Source organism: Ptychodera flava, chromosome 14, assembly GCF_041260155.1.
Source record: "Ptychodera flava strain L36383 chromosome 14, AS_Pfla_20210202, whole genome shotgun sequence".
NCBI classification, from domain to species: Eukaryota; Metazoa; Hemichordata; class Enteropneusta; family Ptychoderidae; genus Ptychodera; species Ptychodera flava.
The window spans coordinates 15,873,903-15,898,828 of NC_091941.1; the positions used below are offsets into that span (position 1 = coordinate 15,873,903).

The 24,926-nt window shown below is 37.8% G+C and overlaps 1 protein-coding gene across 1 annotated transcript in view; it reads left to right on the forward strand.

The window, feature by feature from the left end:
- The window catches only part of LOC139149545 (uncharacterized), a 149,056-nt gene that overhangs the window by 26,045 nt on the left and 98,085 nt on the right, over positions 1-24,926 (forward strand). Inside the window, exons 6-10 of the mRNA XM_070721354.1 lie at positions 4,688-4,824; positions 7,492-7,540; positions 8,401-8,661; positions 9,324-9,809; positions 14,712-15,023. Coding sequence (XP_070577455.1) covers positions 4,688-4,824; positions 7,492-7,540; positions 8,401-8,661; positions 9,324-9,809; positions 14,712-15,023 — 1,245 coding nt within the window. The remainder of the gene's footprint in view (positions 1-4,687; positions 4,825-7,491; positions 7,541-8,400; positions 8,662-9,323; positions 9,810-14,711; positions 15,024-24,926) is intronic.

A 24,926-nucleotide genomic window follows, 5' to 3' on the forward strand; every position in this document is an offset into this window, starting at 1 on the left:
GGCTGCACACCCGTCTAGCCCGGATATGACGTCGTTGATCATCCGTTGGAACGTTGCCGGAGAGTTCTTCATTCCGAATGGCATCACCTTGTACTGGAACAATCCGTCTGGTGTAACAAAGGCGGATATTTCACGAGCACGATCCGTCAGAGGGACTTGCCAAAATCCCTTCAGTAGGTCAAATTTCGTCACATACTTGGCTTTTCCCACTCGGTCGATGCAGTCATCAATCCTCGGGATGGGAAAGTGTCTGTCTTTGTTAAAGCGTTGACCTTCCTAAAGTCCGTGCACATACGATAACTGTGAGTCTGATTTGGGAACAAGTATGCACGGCGAACTCCAGTTACTTTTACTGGGTTCAATAAAGTCATTGTCCAGCAGGTATTTGACTTCTTCCTGGAGATATTTCGCTTTTGTTGGATTCAGTCTGTATGGATGTTGTTTTATAGGCTTACTGTCCCCAACATCAACGTCGTGATAGATGACGTTTGTCCTCGTTGGAACATCTTGAAACAGGTGTTATATTCGTGGAGCAGTTCTTTCACCTGTTGTTGTTGTTCTGGCTGGAGGTGTGCCAACTTTGTAGACTCCAGCTTCTCCAGGATTTCTGAGTTCTGAAGCTTGACCGAGCCCAGCTTTGAGTTTAGAGTATTTTCACTCAAGTCAGTTCAGTATCACTATCTTCATAATGGCTTGAACTGACTGCACTGACAGGCTGAGTTATAGTAGGATTATCCCTATCCAAATATGGCTTAAGCATATTTATGTGACATAGCTGTTTTTGTTTTCGCCTGTCAGGTGTTATTATGATGTAATTTAAATCACTCAATTTCTTATCAATTAGGTATGGCCCAAAGTAACGAGCATGGAGTGGTTTGCCAGGATTGGAAGTAGAACAAGAACTTTTTGACCTGGTTCAAACTTCCGTTTTGAGGTGCTTTTATCATATTTGGTTTTCATTGACTGCTGAGATGACTCAAGATTTTCTCTGGCTAATTCACATGCTTTAGAGAGTTTTGTACGAAAATCTGACACATATTGCAAAATATTCAGACAATCATCATCGTCTGATAGGAATTTCTCTTTAACGAGCTTGAGTGGGCCACGGACTGTATGTCCAAATACAAGCTCAAATGGGCTAAAACCAAGAGACTCTTGAATTGACTCTCTAACAGCAAAGAGCAAAAAATGAATTCCTTCATCCCACTGCTTCTCTGTGTCAAAACAGTAGGTCCTAATCATGTTTTTCAAAGTTTGATGAAATCGCTCAAGAGCACCCTGACTTTCTGGATGATAGGCGGATGACCTATACTGTTTAATGCCTAGCTGATCCATTACTTGTTGAAAAATTCCAGACATAAAGTTGGAGCCTTGATCGGACTGGACACATTTAGGGAGGCCAAATAAAGTGAAAAATTTGACTAAAGCTCTCACTATAGTCTTTGTCTTTATATTTCTCAGTGGTATGGCTTCTGGGAACCGAGTTGATGTACACATTATTGTCAGCATGTACTCATTTCCTGATCTTGTTTTTGGTAGGGGCCCAACACAGTCTATTAGAATCCTACTAAATGGTTCTTGAAATGCAGGAATTGGCTGTAAAGGGGCCTTTGGAATGGTCTGATTCGGCTTTCCTACCATTTGACATGTGTGACAAGTTTTACAGAAATGTGCTACATCCTGCCTGAGATTAGGCCAATAAAAGTGACTGAGAATTTTATGATAAGTTTTCCTGACTCCTAAGTGACCAGCCCAGGGGGTTTCATGGGCTAGGCGCAATATTTCAGCATGGTAGGGCTTTGGAACCACAATTTGATGTTTTATAGCCCAATCGTCATCAACCAAAACATCTGGAGGTCTCCATTTACGCATGAGAATACCAGATTTTGTATAATAGGAAACAGAGCTATCTGAAGTTTTACCTTCATCATCATCTACCCTGTCAAACAAAGACAAAATATCTGGGTCTTTGTGTTGTTCTGCAATGAGATTTGATCTAGAAAATGTCTGACTTTGGTCAGCAGAAGTTTTACTGGAAGTTTCAAATCCACGAGGGATAACGGAATGATCCGTGTCAAACACCTGACTGAGAAAGGTGTCATTTAAGTCAACATCTGTGACATTATTTTTGAGAGTATTTGATTCTCGGAAGTTTTCTTTGACATGGCTCGAGTAATGCACATGAAGGAAATAAATCGGGTATCTCTTGTTCAATTGGCTCTGGATCCTGATCTAAACTAGGATTATCAGTCACAAGTGGATTAGTAATGACCTTGTCCCCAGCAAGGTCGTTTCCAAGAAGAAGGTGAATCCCTTCAAAAGGCAAAAAAGGCCTAATACCTAAAGCCACAGGTCCAGAAACAAAGTCCGAAGACAAATAGACATTATGGAGAGGAACAGGAATAAAGTCATTGCAATCTACCCCTAATAAGAACTTTAGAACCTGAAAATGACTTTTCAGAAAACGGCAGGGTATCTGCCAACAAAAGAGACTGGGAAGCCCCGGTATCTCTTAAAATTTTGACAGGGGTAGCGGAAGAAAAATCACTAGAAAGTGATATAAAACCATCATGAATAAATGGTTCGAAAATACCCATAATGCTATCTTGAGAAGAATTGACCTTGACCTCATTAATTGGGGATGAGAGGAGTTTAACCTCAGAAAATGTGTTGCACACATTATTAGACTCTAATTGAGTTGATGAAGAAATAAAGCCGGTGGGCTTAGATCCACTTTGACCACTTTGACCTTCACGTTTTCTTTTCAATTTGAAACACTCTGACATTAAATGGCCGTCTTTCTTACAATAATTACAAGAAAGTGTACCGAACTGTTTGTCAGAAGGAGATTGAGACTTGGGATCTGATGATGTGGGAGTGTTACTTGAACTCTGTGAACTGTTGTCATTTGATTTTCTACTGTCCTTTGAAAAATTCTTGGATGAAAAGGACGAGTTAAATTTACCTGCATTGTTTCTGTATGAAAAGGACTGGGATGGTTTGCTGAGAAATGAAGATTTGTGGGTCAATGAATAATCATCGGCCAAACGTGCAGCAACCTCTAATGTATCTGCCTTTTGTTCATTGATAAACGTCTTGATGTCACTCCGGATGCACCTTTTAAATTCTCAATCAAAACAAGTTGTCGTAATTTGTCATAATTCTGACTGACCTTTTCAGAAGAGCACCAACGTCAAACAGTTGTTCTTTTGTTCGAGCAAATTCAACATAAGTTTGATCCTTCACCTTCTCACAATCCCTAAATTTCTGACGGTAGCTTCAGGCACCAACTCATAACCCTGAGAATTAATTCCTTCACAGAATCATAATCTGAAGCCTGCTCTACTGACAACTGAATGTAAATTTCTCTGGCTTTACCCACCAAAGCACTCTGCAAAAGCATAGACCAGGACTCCTTAGGCCAATTCAGACTCTGAGCAATTTTCTCAAAATGGAGGAATATTTATCAACATCCTTTTCTTGGAAAGGGGGAACTAGCCTGAAATGCTTAGTGATGTCAAACTTGTCTGAAGGGAAGAATTTTCCTGACTGTCCAAGCTCTAAACGTCTCATTTCTAACTGTAGTCGATGTTCTTCCAATTCTCTCTCCTTTTCTCTCTGTCTTTCTTCCATTTGTAATCTTTCTCTCTCATTTGTAATTCTAGTTTCTTGATCTCCAAATTTGTCTGCATTTCTAATTCTAATTTTCTGAGTTCAGAGGTAGACTCGGGCTCATAATCTTTCAGGGTGGATTCCTCAAATTGGCCTAAATCAACTAGATGTTTGGCAATACGGTACTGTATTTCCCTCTTGCGCATAGATCTTTTGACTTCTACTTAAGGAAATTGGCCAGTGTTATGAGGTTGTCTTTTCTGAGGGAATTGAATGTGTCCTGATCAAGGTCATCCATAATTCGTCTGGTTTAAATTCCGCCATGATTAAATTTCGCTGAGTTCACAGTATACAGTAGTTTTGAAAAGGCTGTCAAAATGTTGTCAAACGGCTCAAAATATTCGTATCCCGGACGAGCCCCCAATTTGTTACGTGCAGAGAAAACGAACAAAAGGGTGAACTCAGCAGTTAACGTTTAAACGAAATTTATTACGAAAATAAGACTAATTGCTAAGTCAGGGATAGAGTACAAGCTTTAAAAGTGTACAGACTACTTATCTCAGCTGGGACGGCAAAGCTCCAGTCTCAGAGTTGTAACAGTCAGTCGGATGAATGAACAGTCCTTTGGCTAGCAGGCTTGAAGCTGTACAAAGTCCACAGTATAAATCCAGCGTTGACAGTGAAGGTCTTGAAAAGTCTTGAGAATGACTACTGCTGGAGTTTAGTAACACACAAGAGACACGATCCCAAAAGTCTGACTGGAAGCTGTGCACGTCCCTTTTATAAAGGCATATAAGAACAATCTAGAACTTTTATTGACATGCTAATTACTGTTCTAAAATTATCTCCCTTACACAACTAATCAACTTTCCAGAACATTCCAAACATGACTAATTGAATTCAAGGTTGTTAGGTCATCAAGGGCAGTGACCTTGAGAATGTTCTAGACTAATTGAACTCAGGTCATGATGAGTGTGGGGTAAATGACCTACATAACAGTAATGTAATGAGGTGTTATTGCTACTATAAATAATATATCCAATAACCAATCTATTCTAAAACTTTGCCCTTTCAGGAGATGGTGGTGGAATTCAACCGGTATCTGCAAGATTTAAAGATAACGTTTTTGATGATGAAAATGTTGATAACACAACTTTTGACAGCCATGGCATTGATATCAGAGAAGGAATGACGGACATTCATGATCGCAATGTGAGTGAAAATACCAAGTTACGACGCTTATTTTTACTTCAGTTTTATTTACTCAATCATACAATTGGGCAAGAAATTCATTTACAGGAAGGGGTACCTTTTACCCCTACTCATTTTTGCAATGAATAAGTCTCCAAGAGTACTTTCACCGAGAGTCCATTCTCAAGTTTAAAACTCGCCATCCACCGATAGTAAGTTCGCTACTCTGGCCACATCCGAGTCTCAATGTCACTGGGATCCAGCTATTTATATGATTACCTCCTTAAATTTTTGCACCTGTTTGATTGCCAGAGATTGTAAGTGTCAACAGCTTCAGAAGAAGATACTACACAATTGTGTATGTTGAAAATTGACTGTATTACACAGCGTGTGCATGATTGTCTTTTAGGCTGCATTCACAAAAACAGTTATGGGGGGAGGGGGGAGCTGGAAGAATTCAGGGGGATTTGAAAATTTTGGGGGTAGCAGAGGGGAAGACTTGAAAGTTTGGTCTGCCTGTTTTCGGGGGACCTGAAAATTTTTTGGTTCCTTTTTTTATGATTCCAAGGTTTGATAGGTAATTCAATGAAAAGTTAATAACATTTTAATGTTATCCAATTGCTCTAATGTAAGTAACAATTAAACACAATCTACGGTAGTTTTATCGCATTTCATTATTTTGTCTTGAAAAAAATCTAAAAATGTATGAATTTTCATAAAAAATAAACAAGTACTAGTATTGGGGCAGAAGCTGCAACTGTTGACAAGTTTTTCAATATTTCAATGCAGTATATAAAACACACTTTTTGCTGTCTCCCTATAGCATGCTCAAACACACAATATTCAGTTTGTTGACAAAGGCCTGCATATATGAATATTGGGTGATAATTGAATTAGAGTCCAGACTGGAAGCAGGGCTCGAAATTAGCTTTTTTCCCTGGTAGTCCACATGGGCTACCATTTTCTGAAGTTTGTAGCCCAGTGACAATGGCTGGTAACCCATGCATATTTTAGTGTAGGGATTTTTTCTTAAGAGAGGAAAAAGCTATTTTTCAACTTGAAGATTCTGCCCATAAAGTGACTTTGTTAGTCAGTTGATGTGAATACTTGCTCACCTTTATTACCCAAAGGAAACTGACAACAATTGATGACAGTGACACTAAAAAGTTTGGTGACCTGTCATTGTATTGACAACCCGTTTCATTCTCAGAGTTGCATGTCAATTTTGATAGTCGTCATCGACCACCACCTTCTCAGCAGGGCTAAAAACAGACTATGGGCATTCTGTAGTAGGGAGGAGTTTGTGATTGATACATTTTGATCAAAATGCATTGAGAATACGTTTTCATTGGCCATCATTTTTTGCGCCTGTCATCCAAGTACATCAGTTGAGATATTGAAACTTTGTTGCAAAGTTCCATCGCAAGGCCATAGTCTGGCCTTACTGTGTCCAACTGGGTTTGACTGCATTTAGCTCGTCCAAAAGTGAAAGACCTGACATGGTACACCAGGAACTGACCTGATTTCATGTCCCAGGCTTTCGTAGTCCATGTGGGCTACCATTTCATGGATTTTGGTAGCCCCAGGCAAAAGTTGGTAGTTTGTGAACGTGGGACTACCGCTAATTTCAAGCCCTGGGAAGTCATTTGTCAATGATACAAATGCAGGATACATATTCACAAGCTGTGATAGCAAGCTGAATACTGGACAGTTCAACATGCTGTAGGAAGTAGAACAAAAATGTAGTCGTATAAAGTGAACACAATTATTGTCAAAATTATCAAAGTTAATAAAACTACTGCCCTGCTACTGCCTATCCAGGGCAGTGACAGAGATAGCTCTGACTATGTAGTAGTGGAAAAAGAGTTTTGGTCAAATGACACTCATGATAATGAAACATACTTGTACACAAAATCAGGCCAGAAAACAACACATGGAAGACCAGGAGACTTGAAAGTTCTCAGGGATTTCTGAATTCTGGTATATGAGAATAATCAAATGAGATGGGTCACCATGCTTGATTTCTAAATTTTCACAATCTCATCATAAAATAAATATATGGTAAAACTGTGTGCAGTAAAGACTTTAATTTAAATGAAAAAATATGTGACTAAATGGAATTATTTTAATTTTACCAAATTTACCATTATTACACCAAATATTTCAGAGATTAAAACATTTATTTAATGGAATATTTTAACTTTTCAGTATGGTCAATTTTATAAAACTTATGAGTAGCATCTAATGTAGCCAAGATTTAAAAATTTGCATACTCTCTCATGGTTATCATTTTGTGTGCTCTTCAGCAGATGCCATTGACCTAGCCAGAGTTGTATTAACTCAAGTTGGCTTTGATTTATAAATCCAAAAAGTCCACTGATGTGTTTAAAATTGAATCAATTTAAGAATTTGCCTTAGGCATATGGCTCTACAAACTGCTAATAACATTTAGTGTTGAACATCTGTAAGCAGAACTGTCCAATGCATGTTTATTTTTTCTTTGTATGTATCCCCAATAGTTGTGTGGCTATATGATAATGTGGGGGGGGGGGGGGGGGACTTGAAAGTTTTTGAGGGTATTAAGGGGGGTCAGAAAAAAAAAATTTCAATGGTGATCCTCCAGCCTGCGCCCAAACCATTATTTGTGAATGCCTTAATAACATTTTTATTGGTCATTTCTTTTGTAAGACCACAGAAACTGTCCAAACAGACAATGATCAGAGTGACCCACAACAAGGTATGTGTAGATATTGAGTGCACATATTGTTCACATTACAGCTTCTATACTTGTCATTTAACTGGTACATACTTCCTGGGTAGGGGCAAGTGTATGTCCATCAAGATTCTATTTGTTGAAGGCTTGCCCAAGAGTTTTACCACCCCATGGTATTTAGCAAGAAATAGGAAATTCGTAGAGATTTGCAATTCGCATGTTAACCAATAACAGTATGTGTACCTCGCTCATATATCTTGAAAGTAAGTTAACTGATTTAGCTGTAGCAATTTGTGAAGTAATAAATCATGTGATTGACTGCCTACTAAATAACATTACAACTGCATGACGCAGCACAATGGCATACTTGGTACATCTCAGTAGTTCATATTCTCCCCCTTGCTTCACAGGAATGTGTTGTTTCAAAGGACATTTCAACAGTCGATAAAGAAAGTAGTGTTATTTACATTTGTAATACATGAAAAATGTAGGGGAAAAACAACATTTTATATGGAAGTGTAAAAACTGGCAAAATAATATAAAGTGTTTTTGATACTCTTTCTTGTGAAAAGAGTTTTACACGACCCTCTGGTCTACTGATATCATATATATGACAGTATTCAGGCATACAAGAATAGATAGTCGGTGACTTTCACTTTTGCTGTTCAAAGAGAACTTAAATTTATCCATTGGCTACCAGTAGGATCATCATGGTAAAATAGACTCAATAAAACGTAAACACAGTTTTACAAAGCATAATAAGTATCAACCTGTGTGCAATTATCATGTCAAACAATTATGTATAGTACATTCCGGTAATTAATACGCCTATCATGCGTTTGTACTCAACAACTCTTATTTTTGATACCTCAATGTCATTTCAGAAAAGGATGTAGCAAAGTTGTTGCTAATTGAGGTTAACCCAGCACTAGATATTAAGTCGTTCACTGAAAGTGCTGTACAGACAATGTTAAAAGCTGAGAATTGCATCAGACTGCAAGGGAGGCAGTGTAACATTCTGCAAGTACCGACAAGTACAGACACGGTTCAACATATCCTATCCCATAGACAGGATATCTTAGCACTTCTTGGTGTTACAAGGTATCTCTTGACTGATGGAGCAAGTCAGGACATGACTACTCAAGGTAATAGCTGTGAATACACATGCTCTGGCATATATCAATTGAGCTGGGAATCACCACAGAACCACTGTGAGCCAACCCGTAGACTTTTTTGTAGTTTACCATATAACACCGATTGGTGTCACTGATTTAGCTTGCAAAATAATGAAGAAGACTCATCTCCTACTCCTGCTAACTATCTCGACTGTAACAACATGTCTTTTCAACTGTTTTTTCATGAGCTGTAGACAGTTTATGAGAGGTTTGCCCTCCCACGTATAGTGTATTGAAAATGTTTTCGGTAAATGTAAACCGTTCCTGCTGGCACCGTAAGGTTTCATGAAAGCAGGTCAAAAGTGGTATGTTGTTGGCTTCTGAAGATGAATAATCTGAATCATAGTGAAACTTACGTGTATATTAAGTTTTCAACAACAAATCTATTATGCCACAACATAGCTGTGTAAGATTTCACTGGAAATATTATTTCATAATTTGAATATTTTATGTGTATAGTGAGTACTTTACTTCAAAGCTTGCTGAGCGTGATTTGGAAACAATCAAATGTGCCATGGTGTTTTGTTATTTTGATATTTTAACTTCAGGAAAAGCACGCTGTAAACCAGCAATTAGTCATATAATGTGTTTTGTTTGTCATAGACAATATTTCTTCTTTTCCTTCATCACAGCACTGGAAGCACAACTCACCAGGGACGGTGTTAAAGTTCTAACTCCACCAGTACGGGATGAAAATGTCAGTTTAGTTGCTAGAAGCTTACTTCCAAGAGAAATTAGCCAGATCCAAATCACAGACTACATAGTTGAGCTGTCAGCAAGAGTAAGTGAGAAAGATTCTAAAATAGATCTTCAAAATTCCGTTCTAAAGCATCAACTAGATGAAGCCACAAAGGGAAAGGCCACTTTGGAAGAACAAATAACAGATTTAACACAGAAATTAGACAGTAATGAGAAATCATTTATGAGGCAAATACAATCTATGAGAGACACATTTTCATCCGATCTTGAAGAGAAAGAAAAGACCATCAGTGATCTAGAGGCTATGCGAGAGACATTTTCATCCGAACTGGAAGAGAAAGAGAAGATCATCAGAGATCTAGAGGCAAAACTGGCAATATTGGGACATCAACATTCCAAAGATAGTGAAGATGTGAAAGGTGAGACACTTTTTTGTGTTTTACAGCACATAGATGAAAGATACTAAACATGACAATTAGGCAAAAGAAAGGTCCTTTTCTCATCCAAGCAAAATTTCGGAAATGATGCGGTGATGCGGCTTTGCTTTTTCTTTCTGAGGGGTGTCAAGAAATTACCAAGAAGCAAAAAAATTTCATATTTAATGTTCATATTACAAGTGTTCACTGTTCAGAATTCAGTGTTTGTAATCAGTCCTTACAAGTGTTCACTGTTCAGAATTCAGTGTTTGTGCATTATGCTCAAGTGTTAGCTAGTGTTTTTTGCTGTTTTTGTGAAGATTTTTCTCATCCGTTTTAGATATTTTAGGCAGGTGCTGAATAAAGTCTACAGGTGGGGTAAACATCAGCAGCCATCTCTTCAGTTATCAATGGATTACAATTCACAGTGAATGAATAATGCCTGGTCTGACAGTCATCTTCATAGAACTTGGCTACGTTGTCTGATTTCCATGTTTCTTTCTTTGTTACCTTCATGTGTAGAGCTGGGTCTATTTGATGAAGGATGTTCCCTAGATCCTTGATTTCACAATCAGATGCAGCACTGAATGCTTGGAAGGGCTCATCCTTTAGTATAAGGTCCATCAAAAGACTACAGATGAGGGAGACTGGCTGTTGTACGCTGTCAATGAAAAGACTATGAACATTTGAAATACAACATGCTAAATTTTCCATTTGAGTGTGACTGCTGAAATTACTCCCACAACTGAAAAGATACATCCTGACCAATACAAATTTAATGTCATGCTGTGTATAAAATTTATGCAAAAATTTTTATTAGGTATTTCCATGGTATTTAAACCCGGTTCTACTGTACCAATGACTATCCCATGACCTTAAAAAACAGAAAAGCACTGACTATATTGATTTTCATATTTATTTCAAATGAACACCAAATGAAGTTTATATTTTTACTTTTGGCATACGTGTTTTCCAAAGTACACAGTGAAATGAAGTTATTTCCCTTGTTTTTCAAAATCAATGGTATTTAATTACATACAAAACGTTACAGTTCTTCTGCATTTTCTTTGTCACGTGCTTGTGGCTCTGTGGGATGTTATACGCTTGAAACCTGTCAAATTGTTCCGGCAGTCTGCAGGCCTGATCACTCAATTTCTGAAGATGGGGATCAATTATCCATAGACAGTCTTCCAAAGTAGTAACAAAGTGTTCACCCAAAGATATATGCTCGTTTGTCCTGCCTATATGGAGATCTTGAAGCCATCTGATGATCTAAGCGTTTCTCAGTTCAGACCGTCTGTTCGGGCAATCCAAATTGCTAAACTTTGGCCACACTTTTCAATGTCTTTCAACCATCAATACGGAAAATGCATTCTTGACAGGCTGCGGGAGGATCTTTTTTAGCATTGTCAGAAATCAGGACATATACTTGCCGAATTCAGTGCAATCCTTGAGTTTGGAATTCAAAGGAATCGTCTGGAAAATACCATTTGCTGCGCTTGAAACAGACGCTTCAACCAGACACTGTTCATATTTGCTAGACAAACCTGTCTCTTGCTCTGAGTATTCCTTTGCACATGTCTTCATACAACCTGTACACTCAAGCGCTGATCGACATCTACTTCTACAAGTTTTCGTTTTCTAGACTATGCGAATAGCGAGCCCCCCACATGCGCAGTATGTCTTGGCAGTCTATTTGGCAATAAGTTGAGATTGGCAGTGCCCTGTAAAATATAAAACACACAGCCTTGATTTCTTGGTTTGAAAAATATTTAAAAAAAGGTGTGACGCGCATGCTTTTTTGGCGACGTGCAAAACCATTTTTTTGGCCTTAATTGAAATTTTCTAAGAATAGGACAGTTAATCATAGCAAAAAATTGAAAATTACAAGAAAAGGATATGATGGTGAGAGACAAATAAAGCTTATAAGTGTATAAGACTTTAAGGTAGTGACTCAGGTTCGTTGACACTTATTTTCAATCAAAAGTTTCACATCAAAAACGGGGTCTCACACCCAACATGTTGTACATTTTCTGTTAGGTCTATATTTGAAGAAGGTAAAAATTTTGTTCAGTTGTCAAAACATGCATTCGTATGTTTGTTTAAGTCAAAAACGTGTGATTTTGAGATTTTTCACTTAAAAAAATATAAGTAAGAATTGGCAGCACCACTAAGTGATCTGTTAACGGCACTAGACAGCTGGATATACTGGGGGAAAAACCGTGTTTTGGATTTTTGAAATTCGTATCGTTTCTGCAACAGTGAGCCTTCAAAGTGTGAACTGTCGGATTTTTGCATAAATTAACGGCTTTTGTTCACGTTTGTCAAGTTATCGTCCCTTCAGGGGGTTTAATCAAAAATCTAAAACACGGTTTTTCAGGTCTAATCATGAAGTGTTAGCATGCGAAGAATTGGGGAAATCCACTCACGCGTCGCTGACTTACACTCATTTGAAGGTGCGCATACATAGCAACAATCGGAACTGAGAAAATCGATGATTTGTGTAAACGTCCCATTTTCCACACAAAATCGCTGAAAAAGTCAGATTTTTGTGCGTCTAAAAAAAAATTCATTCAATCTGGGTCTAGGTTAAATATCGGGCATCAGATTGGAGAATTTGTGACAAGTCCTGAACACTAGTTCAACTAAAAATGATGAAAATTGTGTGTGGAAACGTGAGGCTTTCCAGCGTAAGCGGTTGGTACCATTTACACGATAAACACTAGAAAGATAATTCAGGGCTTAATCTGTTTGTCAAATACGTATCTAGCTTATAATTATATTAACTGTACACTGTTTGGTAACGGTTAGAGCTTGGTTACAAGACTAGAAAAAATACAGCCGGAATGGTTTACAGGTTTGCGTTCTGCCGACGATGCGCGTTCGCTTGCTCGCAAGCGCTCGACTTCCGGTCTCATAGCCTGTAATTTATGCACGTACCAAGTGTGAAATGGTTGTCAAGTTCATTTTAGCCGATTTTGGTGCCTATAGTAAAGGACGTCACTTGCTTGCTTGCTTTTGAAGATGAAACGACCAACTCTCGATGCTCTAAAAAATTCTGTAGTTGAGAAGTTCAAGGAATGCGAGTAAGTCGCACTTGTTTTTGTAGTTTTCACATGTGATCTGCTGCAGTCTTTGTGCTCACCATCAGGAATGATACCGGGTATTTCGTGCGCTATTTCACTTTCGACTGTGACATGTACTATTATGGTCCCGGGTATGAAACCAAAATCAACTTCAGTTACACGTAAAAGCGATTCTTCATGACTTAAAATAAACGACTGAGGCGATACTTGACAGATTCACTGATTGTAAAACTGAAACGGCGACGTGGCGACACCCAGCGACACTCTCTTGACCACAGATAGAAATAGACTGGCACCGATTGTGAAGCGACATTTCGCGTACGTTGCTGTGCTCTAGACCGAAACAACAGTATCGGATTGACAATTTAAAAACTAAGTCCAAAATATGGGCTGCTGTTTTAGAACCATATTTTCCAGTGAAGATTAAATAGAGTCTCTTTGGCCCCCGTTTAAGTTTTCTACACCGCTTATACTGCCGGCTGTCGTCAGCCATGTTGGACTTGCATCTCTTATGAAGACGTGCGCGCATGCGCAACATAGTGCGTAAAAATTTACATAATCTCCTTCAAGGTATAACGAGAATGCTGACAGTAATCTGGACCGTTTAAAGAAAAAGAAAATAATAACTCGCGCAGTGGTTAGAAGGCCGTGTTTTCACTAAAATTTCAGACATTTCCTAGTACAATGTTACCTTACAGTTTTCTCTAATACAAAGATCATATTTTAGGGGTTCAGAATATGAAATAATCACAAAATCGCTAAAATTGACCAACAAACCTGAGTCACTACCTTAATTACAACTGTCCCGCATTGGGTCTAATACATATAATGTACCAGGGTATCGGGCATCTTCCATGTTTGTAGGTCTCTGAAAGCTAAAGTGTAGCTGAATAAGATAGACGTAAGTTCACAAATGCAGGGTATTTTCTATCTGGATTATCCAGTTACAATTTTTTCCCATTGCAATTGACATTTGATTGATTACTGATACACATCAAATCAATGCTCAAACTTACTCTGCTCTCACTCACTCACAGGAATTTTGTTGCTGACAGTTCTATCGTAAACTTGACTACCATGGTTGCATAAAATAAAATGAAATTCAAGGTCTTGAGTTTGTTTGATCTCTGTTAGAGCAATAATAATGGCATCTTGATTTTCGTTCAGCTAATGATAACTTCATCAAAAAGAATAATTTCTTCCTATTGCACATGTAATTTGATTAGGGGCAAGTGGTCACTGTTTAAAGGTTAAATGACCACAGTCCTTATTTTAAAAATAATTATGCAAACAACATATTTATGTATAGGATAAAGCCCGAGTACGAGGGCTCTTCTGGTATATAAAGTCTAACCCACGATAAAATGTCGAGGCCGTAGGCCTAGACATTTTATCGTAGGGTTGGACTTTATATACCAGAAGAGCCCGAGTACGAGGGTTTTATCCGACTTAAAAACTATCGCCCCTAACTGATATATTTTCGTTTTCAATGTGTTTACGTCAATGAATTAAAACTTTTATTTGTGAAATAGCCTTCCAATGTAATGGAACATCCTATAAATGCCCTAGGGCACAGCAGATTTTGTGTTGCAGCTGGTTTCTGCTGTGTTACCAAATTTGAATATTAAAACGTACCAGATGTCTACAGAATATGACATGTTCACTTTTGATTGGACAGTACTTTACTACGGCGCTCTCATTCGTTTCTGGAATTTGGTGACCAAGGCTTTATGAGTAAATAAAACACCCTGAATTGAGCACTCTAATTGGTCAATCAACAGTAGATAGTTTTTAATTTATATCTGTTGCCCATATTTAGAAATCACTGACACGAGAATGGATTTTGCTCTCACCAAAACTAACATCCCAAGGATGGATGACCAAATGTCAAAACCTGAGATGGCTCGCAGAGATAACAGTGAAATGGAGACAGCCACTTCAACACAACCTAAGACTGGCAGGGAGGGAAGTGAGATGGAGGCAACTACACATGCACAACCATGGATGCCGGGAGAAGTTGGCAGAAAAGACACAAAAAATGTCCCCATTGCATTTCTCTCTGAAAGGCCTGAGCATGAGAAAGAAGGGCAAGTTGCAAAGTTGGAAAAAGAACAGAAACATGAAAAGCATGGTAATTTATTATTTTTATATGACACTTATATATGACACAATATATGGTTTCTATCACATATGTTATTATCTGTAGATGTCATATTGTAAAATTGGTGCAATTGCCAGTGTTGCATAATAATTATTGTATCTTCCCATAGCAAACTTGCAGATCTTCTCTGAGTTGTAACAGATTGGTTTCAGAGCTGTAGCAGTTCAAAGCAGCTCAAATGCAGATCTGCACAGAGTGTTTAGAGCTGTCATTTGTCTGCTGCAGATTCGAGTGTCTCTGCACAGGGAACAGATGAAAGGACCCTGGGGTGGGGAGGAGGTTTTTTGTGCATGGGTTTACCTTATTTGATTTTATTAATTTTGACTTTGATATTTCAAATAAAGAGTTCAACTCCACACTGTCTGACTGCTTTATATATTACCGACAAGTCCTTATCTCCTCTCCAACTTGTGTATACACCATTGTAATTGCTCCGAAAACATTGCCAACTTGCTAATCTGCTGTCCGTATCAGCGGATTAAGTGATGAGTCAGCACCACAGCCATCACACACGTTGTAAAATAAGGAAAGGGTTGAAAATCACAGACACAGTGTCACGATGTTGTCCGTAAAACTAGTGGACGCTTAAAATATTCATGAATTCGTAAATAAACAGGAAGGTACACAACTTATTATTCATAAATAAACGGTAAAGGAGCTCCCTAGTGACCGGCCTTTGAGAGAAATTACTGAAAGCAACAACCTCGCGACCAGTCGTGTAGACAAGTGCTGGCAAAAATTCCACACTTTACACTCACAGCCACGACCTCACGATCGGTCATGGAGAAAAATTACCGGGAAAAAAAGTAAAAACCTGAAAGCCATAACCTCATGACCCATCATTGAGAAAATTTCGGGCTAAATTCAACACTTTATAGCCACGACTGGTCGTTGAAAAAATTACTGGGAAAAAAGTCAAAGCTTGAAAGCCATAACCTCATGACGGATCGTTGAGAAAATGCCGGGAAAAATTTAAGACTTTACGGCAACTACCTCAACCGGTCGTGGACAGAAAATGAAGTCGAATACCTGAGAGTCACGGTCAGTGAGAAAAATGTCGTGAAAATTCAACACTTTACAGCCACGACCTGGTGCAATCGGTTGTAGAGAGAAATATTGGGAAAAAATCGGAAACCTGAAATCTACGACCATGGACGCTTAAACTATTCTCGCGGAGAGAAATTGAAGCTCCTTGTCTGTGATGAAATCAACTAGGCTACCGTCTGACCCATCAGGAGAGAAAATGTAGAAGAATTAAAAATTTGCTAACAACAGCCATGTCTAGATCCAGCTCAGAAAAAAATTAAAATACATCTGGACAGCCTGAAAGGGAACAGCAACGTTACAAAATTTTTGATGGCATAGATTAAGTTCCTGACTACATTTTCCTACCCTAGGAGTTTAAAAAGCTAAGTCCATCCTTTCAGCTCATTAAGATTATGTGCTGCCGTCGTTGAGTTGCGTGTTTGAGGAATGATAACGATGGAAAGCACATAACAATATAGCGAAAATATATAAAAGTCAGCGTGGACTCTCTGTTGTGCCGCGCAACAGCCTAAACGCAGCCGCTGACGGTTTTACAGACAGAATACACAGACAATGTAATACCATGAAATCGTTTTTATTGAAAAGGCGTGCTTGCAGTACCAGCACACAAACAAAAAACTGAATAAGGAGTTGATGATTTTATCCATCTAGTTCTCGGAAACTGAAGCGAGGGCTGTCCGTCTTTGGGGAAAATGCTATAACTTACGCTACACATGGACGTGGAAGTGAAAAACACACTACAATTTTAAAACGAGAACAGGCAAGAAAATGTCTGTCTATTCGTAAGCCTGGTAATTACTGGGGTTAATATTCTCGATCGCGGAGTGACGTCAGTAGGTGAAACGCATACGAGCGCGGTGAATGAGAGATCAGGCAATACAGAAGAGCGAATGACACAGAAATTGTATAGAAAAAAGCAGAACTAAAAGTTATGTCATTTAGGTATATTGAAACTTTGAATATTGTTTTGGTGGTTGAAAAATCCGAACCCCTTCACAGTGCTGTGAGTATAACTGTAGGTGAGAACTTCATTGGTACGGATTGTCGCTGATGTAGCGGGGAGGCCGGGCAAACGAGTCAGTCACAGTCGATGACGGTGTGCTATGTTTACGATAGACGCTATAGATGTACGGTGACGATGGTGGCATCGAATAATATCTGAATATGGATAGTGTTTAATACTGGCATACACAATGACATCAATCTATATTGAGCTGCCTGCAGCGATGTTCGTTCGGTTGATGCTGTCTGAGCCTCGCTACAAGGAGAAAAATTCTCCTTGTCTGTGGCTGAAGAAGCTGCCACCTCGATTGACCAAGGAGGTTTGTGTTGATGCAGAGGCAGGAAACGTGATACCTTGCCCTTCAGTTCTTTCCGTGCAGGATTTATAGAAGTTTTGGTTATATTCTCGAACTCATCATTAGCAACACTTTGTGACAAAAAGGATACAAATTGAATTGATTTTGTTGGATTGATTAAAATCAGTCGTGTGGCGTGATCTTATAAAACTTTTGCTCATTTTGAGCATGATGTACTAACTTTGACATTATGTAACATCAAAAGCATCATGGGAAATATGTTTACTTCTTGATTGGAAATAAACAGGTTTGAGGTCAAAAGGTTCTACTTCCGACTTCCGCTCTTACGGACGACATCGGACCATGATCGACTCAAAAACGTAGGTTGGTTTTCTGGCTCAAGATGACCATTTTAGACAGCATACTTTGGCATGTAACAGTTCATCGGTATAGCGATGCTTTTGATAGTCGTTAAATATTGATTGACTTCTATATCTGCTCAGATTTGCGTTTTTTGTGATACTGTTTCTGAGATCTTCAACCCTTTCCTTATTTTACTACGTGTGTGACGGCTGTGGTGTTGACTCAATCACTTAATCCGCTGATACGGACAGCGGATTAGCAAGTTGGCAATGTTTTCGGAGCAATTACAGTGGTGTATACACAAGTTGGAGAGGAGATAAGGACTTGTCGGTAATATATAAAGCAGTCAGACGGTGTGGAGTTGAACTCTTTATTTGAAATATCACAGTCAATATTAATAAAATCAAATAAGGTAAACCGTCGCACAAAAAACCTCCTCCCCACCCCAGGGTCCTTTCATCTGTTCCCTGTGGTCTCTGACAGACAAAATGCAGACTTGTGCAGCTCTTAGCTGCAGGATTGGTCAACAGCCGTTATGCAGCTCAAAATCGTTCGTTGTTGACACTTCACTTAAGAGCAATGGCAGCGCGATGGCAGCTCGAAACAGCTCTACACAGCTAAGCAGCAAAAAATGAGCAGAGGTAGCTTAGTACTACCATAGTAGTATATCTCAGATGCGCTCCTAAATTCTCGTTTTTGCAGAGTCTAAAAGTAAAGGACGGTTAGGTATTTAATGAGTTCACTCCATTTTTAAATTAAATTTCCTTGCGTCTGATTTGCAATCTCGGTTCAGAAAATTGATTGTCAAATACATGTAACAGTGTATCCTATGTGTAAGTATGGAAACATATAAAAACGCCGGGAAAGCATGTGCGTCAATGAGAAGTTTGTATTACAGCTGCCCTATTAGTATATCGACGTGTCTTCCTCAGAATCATTGTTCATTCAATGTACTAGTGTTTCAAAAACTGCTCCGTTTTACCTTTGTTGTTTGTAGGTCCAAGCAAGCACTAACTTTCGCTACTCCGCACAGGTCCGAACATCAAATATAATATACACATTATTTGTACACAAGTGTCGTAAAGACATTAATTTGCACCATAGACTGGTGATAGTATTCTGTCTCAAGGCTTACTGTAAGTCTTACACGTCAGATATATTTCGGTGTCGATTTTCTGTTGTTTATCCTGTACAAACAATCCAGTCGTTAGGTTCCTTCCTGTAATATATGAAAATGTTAAATGTGTGTATAAAATCATGCATACCAGGCATCGAAGTGGCAAGGCTTGCCTGTGGTGCAGAACATATGTAGTCATTTCTAGTGATAGAAACGATCAATCACCAAGGGTAAAACTAATTAGTCCTTATAGATTGGGTCCCGTGCGTGCGTGTGTGCGTCCGTCAACAACAGTTTCTCAGACACTGCTGAACCAATTTTGTTCAAACTTGGCACAAAGGCAGAGCACTATAACCTACAGATGCGCGGCGATTTATTTTGTGATACGATCCAATATGGGCGTGAGGCTGCCATTTTGTTGCGATTTTTCATGTCTTTAGACCATAACTCCGACACATCCTTGAACAGACTCTGTTCAAACTTGGCACAAAGGCATAACACTATGGCCTACATATGCATGTCAAATTATTTTGTGATACGATCCAATATGGCTGCGGGGCGGCCATTTTGTTTGCGATTTTTCGTGTCTTTGAACCATGACTCAGACATCCTTGAATCGATCTGTTCAAACTTGGCACAAAAGCAAAGCATTATGCACTTCATAGGAACACCAATTTATTTCATGATATGATCCAATATGGCCGACAGGCGGCCATTTTTTTGCGATTTTTTTCATGTCTTTGAACCATAACTCAAACATCCTTGAACCGATTTTGTTCAAACTTGGCACAAATAGGCGAGCGGCGAATCCACAAAAAGGGCCTTATTTTAGGAGTTTAATGTACCCACCTTACTTACGGCCACATCATACGTCATTTGAAAGCTTATTATCTCTACTTTAAGAAAATTGACGATGTGGAGCTGCCAAGTAGGGCCATAACCTCCTAATTTGCATAATTAACAAGGGTACCCAATTTGCATAAATGCGATATAATATTTGAAATTTATTGTTAACTTCTCTAACGATACGTTTAAACTATCGAGTGATATATCAAATGAAAGGTCTTTTCATGTTAAATACAAAATGGATATTTAAAGAGATATTGAAATTGATTATACTGAAATATTTTCATGTTTATATGGAAAACAATATTTTCCCCTTTTGAATAACAATATTTTAAAAATTTTAACACATTCAGCCACAACACACAGCCACATTATACATCATTTGAAAGCTTATTATCTGTACTTCAAAAAAATTGACAATTTGGAGTGACCAAATCGGGCCATAATCTCCTAATTTGCATAATAAACACGCATACCCAATTTGCATATCATAAATTGATAATTAACTTTTCTAAACAAACGTTTAAACTATCGAGTGATATATCAAATGAAAGGTAGTTGCATGTAGAGTACAAAATGAATATTCAAAGATATATTGAAATTGATTTCACTGAAATATTTTCATATTTATATGGAAAAAATATTTTCCCCTTTAGAATAACAATATTTTAAAAATTTTAACACATACAGTCCTATCATACAGTCACATCATATGTCATTTGAAAGCTTATTATATCTACTTGAAGAAAATTTACAATGTGGAGCTATCAAGGAAGGCCGTACCCCTTTATGTCCATAAATTACACTGGTAAGCAATTTGCAGAAATGAGATATTAAATTAGAAAATTCATTGTTAATTATTCTAAACACACTTTTACACTATCGAGTGATATATGGTCTGTGGTAATGGTATTTGCATGTAAAACACAAAATTGATATCAAAAGTGATATTTAAATTAATTTAAGGAAATATTTTCATATTTCTGTTGAAATAAATATTTCGTCTTTTGAATAATGGAATTTTAAAAAAATTAACTAAAGTGTCAATGCAACAAAAAGATCCACACGAACGACACTATTGTAGTTGTTAGCTACTATAGACTATAATCTATAGAAGCTATTGGGATGGGTATCCGTCCAGCGTCCGTCGTCAGTCTGTATGTATGTATGTATGTCCGTTTGTGAGGCGTCCGTCCACTCAAATATCTTGAGAACCGCAGTACTTACTGATTTGATATTTGTGGTGTAGATGAAAAATATGATTTTGAGAAACTATTTTTTTAGCTACTATAGACTATAGTCCATAGAAGCTATTGGGATGGGTATCCGTCCGGCGTCCGTCGTCAGTCTGTATGTATGTATGTATGTATGTATGTATGTATGTCCGTTTGTGAGGCGTCCGTCCACTCAAATATCTTGAGAACCGCAGTACTTACTGATTTGATATTTGTTGTGTAGATTAAAAATGTGATTTTGAGAAACTTTTTTTTTAAATTTTTTGATATTGTTGAAAATAGGCAAATTAATGCCAAAAAAGGTGTTTTTGGTAAAAAATCTTCTTCTTCATAACCGCTGGTCAGACAGCTTTGCTATTTGGTGTACAGGTCCCTAGGGGTAACCCAACTTAGATTTGTTCAAATTGTGATGAAATGTGCAAATGTGTATTTTTAAGGAATTTTTTTGTCATTTTTGGTCAAAATTTGACTTACATTGTATGTAATTCTTGTACTGTATAAATCATATCAATTCACCCAGAAAAAAATAATTAATATGATTTTAAATAATTGAATTAATTAGGAAATCATCAAAACCAAAATAATTTAGTGTAGAATTATCAGAAAGTTCAACTTTTTTCGACAGTTCATAGTGAAATGCTTACCATCTTGGAGGATTAAAACATGTAAAGGCAACTTTCCTGAATGCCAACTTTGACATATTCTGAACCGTCATTTATTGTGCCCTGTATGTTATCTAAAAGAAATTGCTCAAAATAGTCAATAGAGATAGAGATAGAGATAGAGAAAGTTCTAATTTCCATTTATGGTTGACTTGGTAAGGATAAAATAAAATTACGTTTTGAGGAAAAAAATAGAGTGGTCAATTAAAAGAGTGGTCAAAGTGATAGGGTTTTTATGGTAAAGCTGGGCTATAAGATTCATGTTCTATTTAGAGCAATTATGCAATCTGTGTAAACAGTGCAATGAAAGTTACATGATTCCTTATAATGCTTCTGATGACCTTGAACTTCTTAACTTTCAAACATTTGTCTCTTCAGTGTGCTTTCTCTGAGTATGTACAGTCTCAACTTATTCAACAGAACTCACTTACAATGTTAATCAAAGATATCCACCTTCTTCATCAATACGTGTGTCACAAAAGGTTATTCTCTACATAACACAGCAGAGCTCTGTCAACTGTTGAGTTGCTTGTTCTTTCAAAACCGCTGGTCAGACAGCTTTAATATTTGGTTTACAAGTCCCTAGGATGACCTAAGTGAGATAATTTCATACAGTCAGGAAATACTTAATTTTGTATCCCTGTCTATAGTAGCTTCAGGGACTTTGGCCCTATGTTTGAAATGTAGCTCTGTAGCTGAAACAATGTGTCAGAGTAAGCTGCAGTCAAAGTAATGGCATGATTCATGATCCAAATCATTCATGTCATGTCCAGTAAATCTAGTAATTGTAGGAATTCATCATCCCATTCTTCACCAGCATTGTCATGAGTAAGAGGGTTGCCACAGTTATCGCTGCCTTGGCAGGAACTTAGGTCTGTGCAGGGAAGATTAATTCGACAGCAGACACAATTGGTGACATATAATGAGAGAAAGCAGCTCTGCAAATCGTTCATATCTTAGTTGTTTGAATTTTGTGTATGATATTGTGTATATTGTAAGTGTATATTATGTTACATGACGGGATGCTCGCATCTAAAAAGCAGTACACTTTTTTGGGCTCTTTCTGCACTGATAATATGCAATCTAACGTAGTTATATCAGATATAATCAGACATTACATAACGCTTAGTCAACAACTTCAGATACCAATAGCTTGGCTGGTACTACTTTATGCCAAGGTATTGTACAGTGAAGCGGCACAAACTCAATCTCGTGTAAACCTTGACAACAGTATTATCATTTCAGGACATCGGAATTTGTTCCTACTTTTATTAATTTGAACTAACATATGGCTTGTAGTATATTTATAGGTCCTAATCTGTGAAAATTAGGGTACAATGTTCAAAGAAGTTCAAGGCGAACGATTATCTGTATGAGTGAAGTGTGTAAGGCAGAGATGTCTTCCCTGTACACCCACTTAATCGCTATCTCTAATCACATATTGCAAACAGCTTACCAGATGGCAAATAACTTTAATTAGGAGCTCCATACCCCTATTTCAAGGGGTGAATGTGCATTGAATATGCACTGTTTTTTAGATGGAAACGTCCCCTAATGATGTTTGGCCGTTTTATGTATAGTGTTGATTTGCCATGGCGAGACGTAATCCTAATCTACGTGTCCTGCCCTATGGGGTAGCAAGACTAATGTGACACTGCGATCCTTTGATGCTACCTTTCGAGAATAGAGTTGTCTTCATCGGTCCTTCATTTTTTGTTTGTGAAACATGTGCACTGATTGAATGATTGTAGGTGTTACCAATCGAGTTGTTCCACTGAAGTTTAGTTTGTTCAAGTACGGAAGCTAGAATGTCTACTGTTCGTTCAGGCTGTATTTGTGTACGCTCATTTGAATCGGAGATCATCGTAACGCTTATATTTCCGTTTCTTAGGTATGTGATTAGGCTACGCTCACAAATAACGGTGAGAGGCAGAGGAATTCGGGTTGGATTCGAAAATTTTGGGAGATTGTAGGGTATTTGGAGATTTTGATCTGCATATAGGGAACCTGAAAATGTTTTGGTTCCCTTTTACTTTTTACAATTCCAAGGTTTTGAAATTAATTTAATGAAAATTTAATAACATTTAAATGTCATCCTATTGTCCAAAGTTAGTAATAATTAAACAAGATTTAGAATCGTTTGGTCGCATTTCATTACTTTTATCTCAAAAATATCTTGTATTCTCTATTGCCTTGTTGTTGCATGATTGTTCTAATGTATCGTAATGTTTTGCGTTTAACAAGGCCCTTGAATGTTGCTGTTTGGTTTCATGAACCGCAATGTATCTGTTCGATTTGTGTGTTTTGCAGTCGAGAATGTTCTCTTTGTTCCACCGATGACATTTATAGATAATGTCTAACGATATGATTTCTCGAGAAGACCTTCGCAAATTTGAAAGTATGATGCATTTGTTCATGTTTGATATGAATTCATTAAGCTCGTGTTGAGTTCCAATGAGAATCATACATCGTTTCTGAATCTCAGTCAGAGCGATATTTGTTCAGTGTGTTGCTGAATTATTCTCATTTCGTCTCGTGAAATGTAATGTCGGGAATTTCAGGTAAAACTGGAGATCTCGTACCGCACCCAAATACGTGACGGTAAAATTCACTGTTGACTTGAAAGTGTTGTTTTTCAAGATCATTTTCAGCATAGCTATCATGTATTTTGTTGTTGGTTGTTTGATTATGCAATCATTTGATGATCTTTCCTGATTTAATGCTCTGTCGACTGATTCCATTGCTTCATTGTGCGTTGTATCAGTGTACATTGAAACAATGTCTAGTGTTACCAATGTCGCATTGGCCGGAACTTTTTCTTGTCTCAATTTCCCGTGTAAGATCTGTCGTATCTTTGATGTACCGGTATGTTGTTTATTTCTTCATGATTTATTTGAGAAAATAGTCAATGAATTTTGATCTGTGAAAGGTTGGACTGCATCATCCACTTATAATCGGGCGGCCCACGAACTTTCCTCTTGGGCGTCATTTTGTTCACTTGTATTTTTAGCATGAGGTACCAACTTGTAAGTGGTGCTAGTATTTTACTGTTAACTGGAATAATCTCCATGGCTAATTAACACTTTATATAAAACAGTCAAACATAATACCGGTATACACTGACAATATACACAATATCATACACAAAATGCAAACAACGAAGATATGAACGGTGTGTTGAGTTGCTTTTCCTTCATTATATAACAATAAATACGATAAATGAAATATGGTGCCTTCCGTCTACATATTCCACATAACTGAACTGAAAATACAGATGTAACACAGATGTAGTAACCAATGATGTC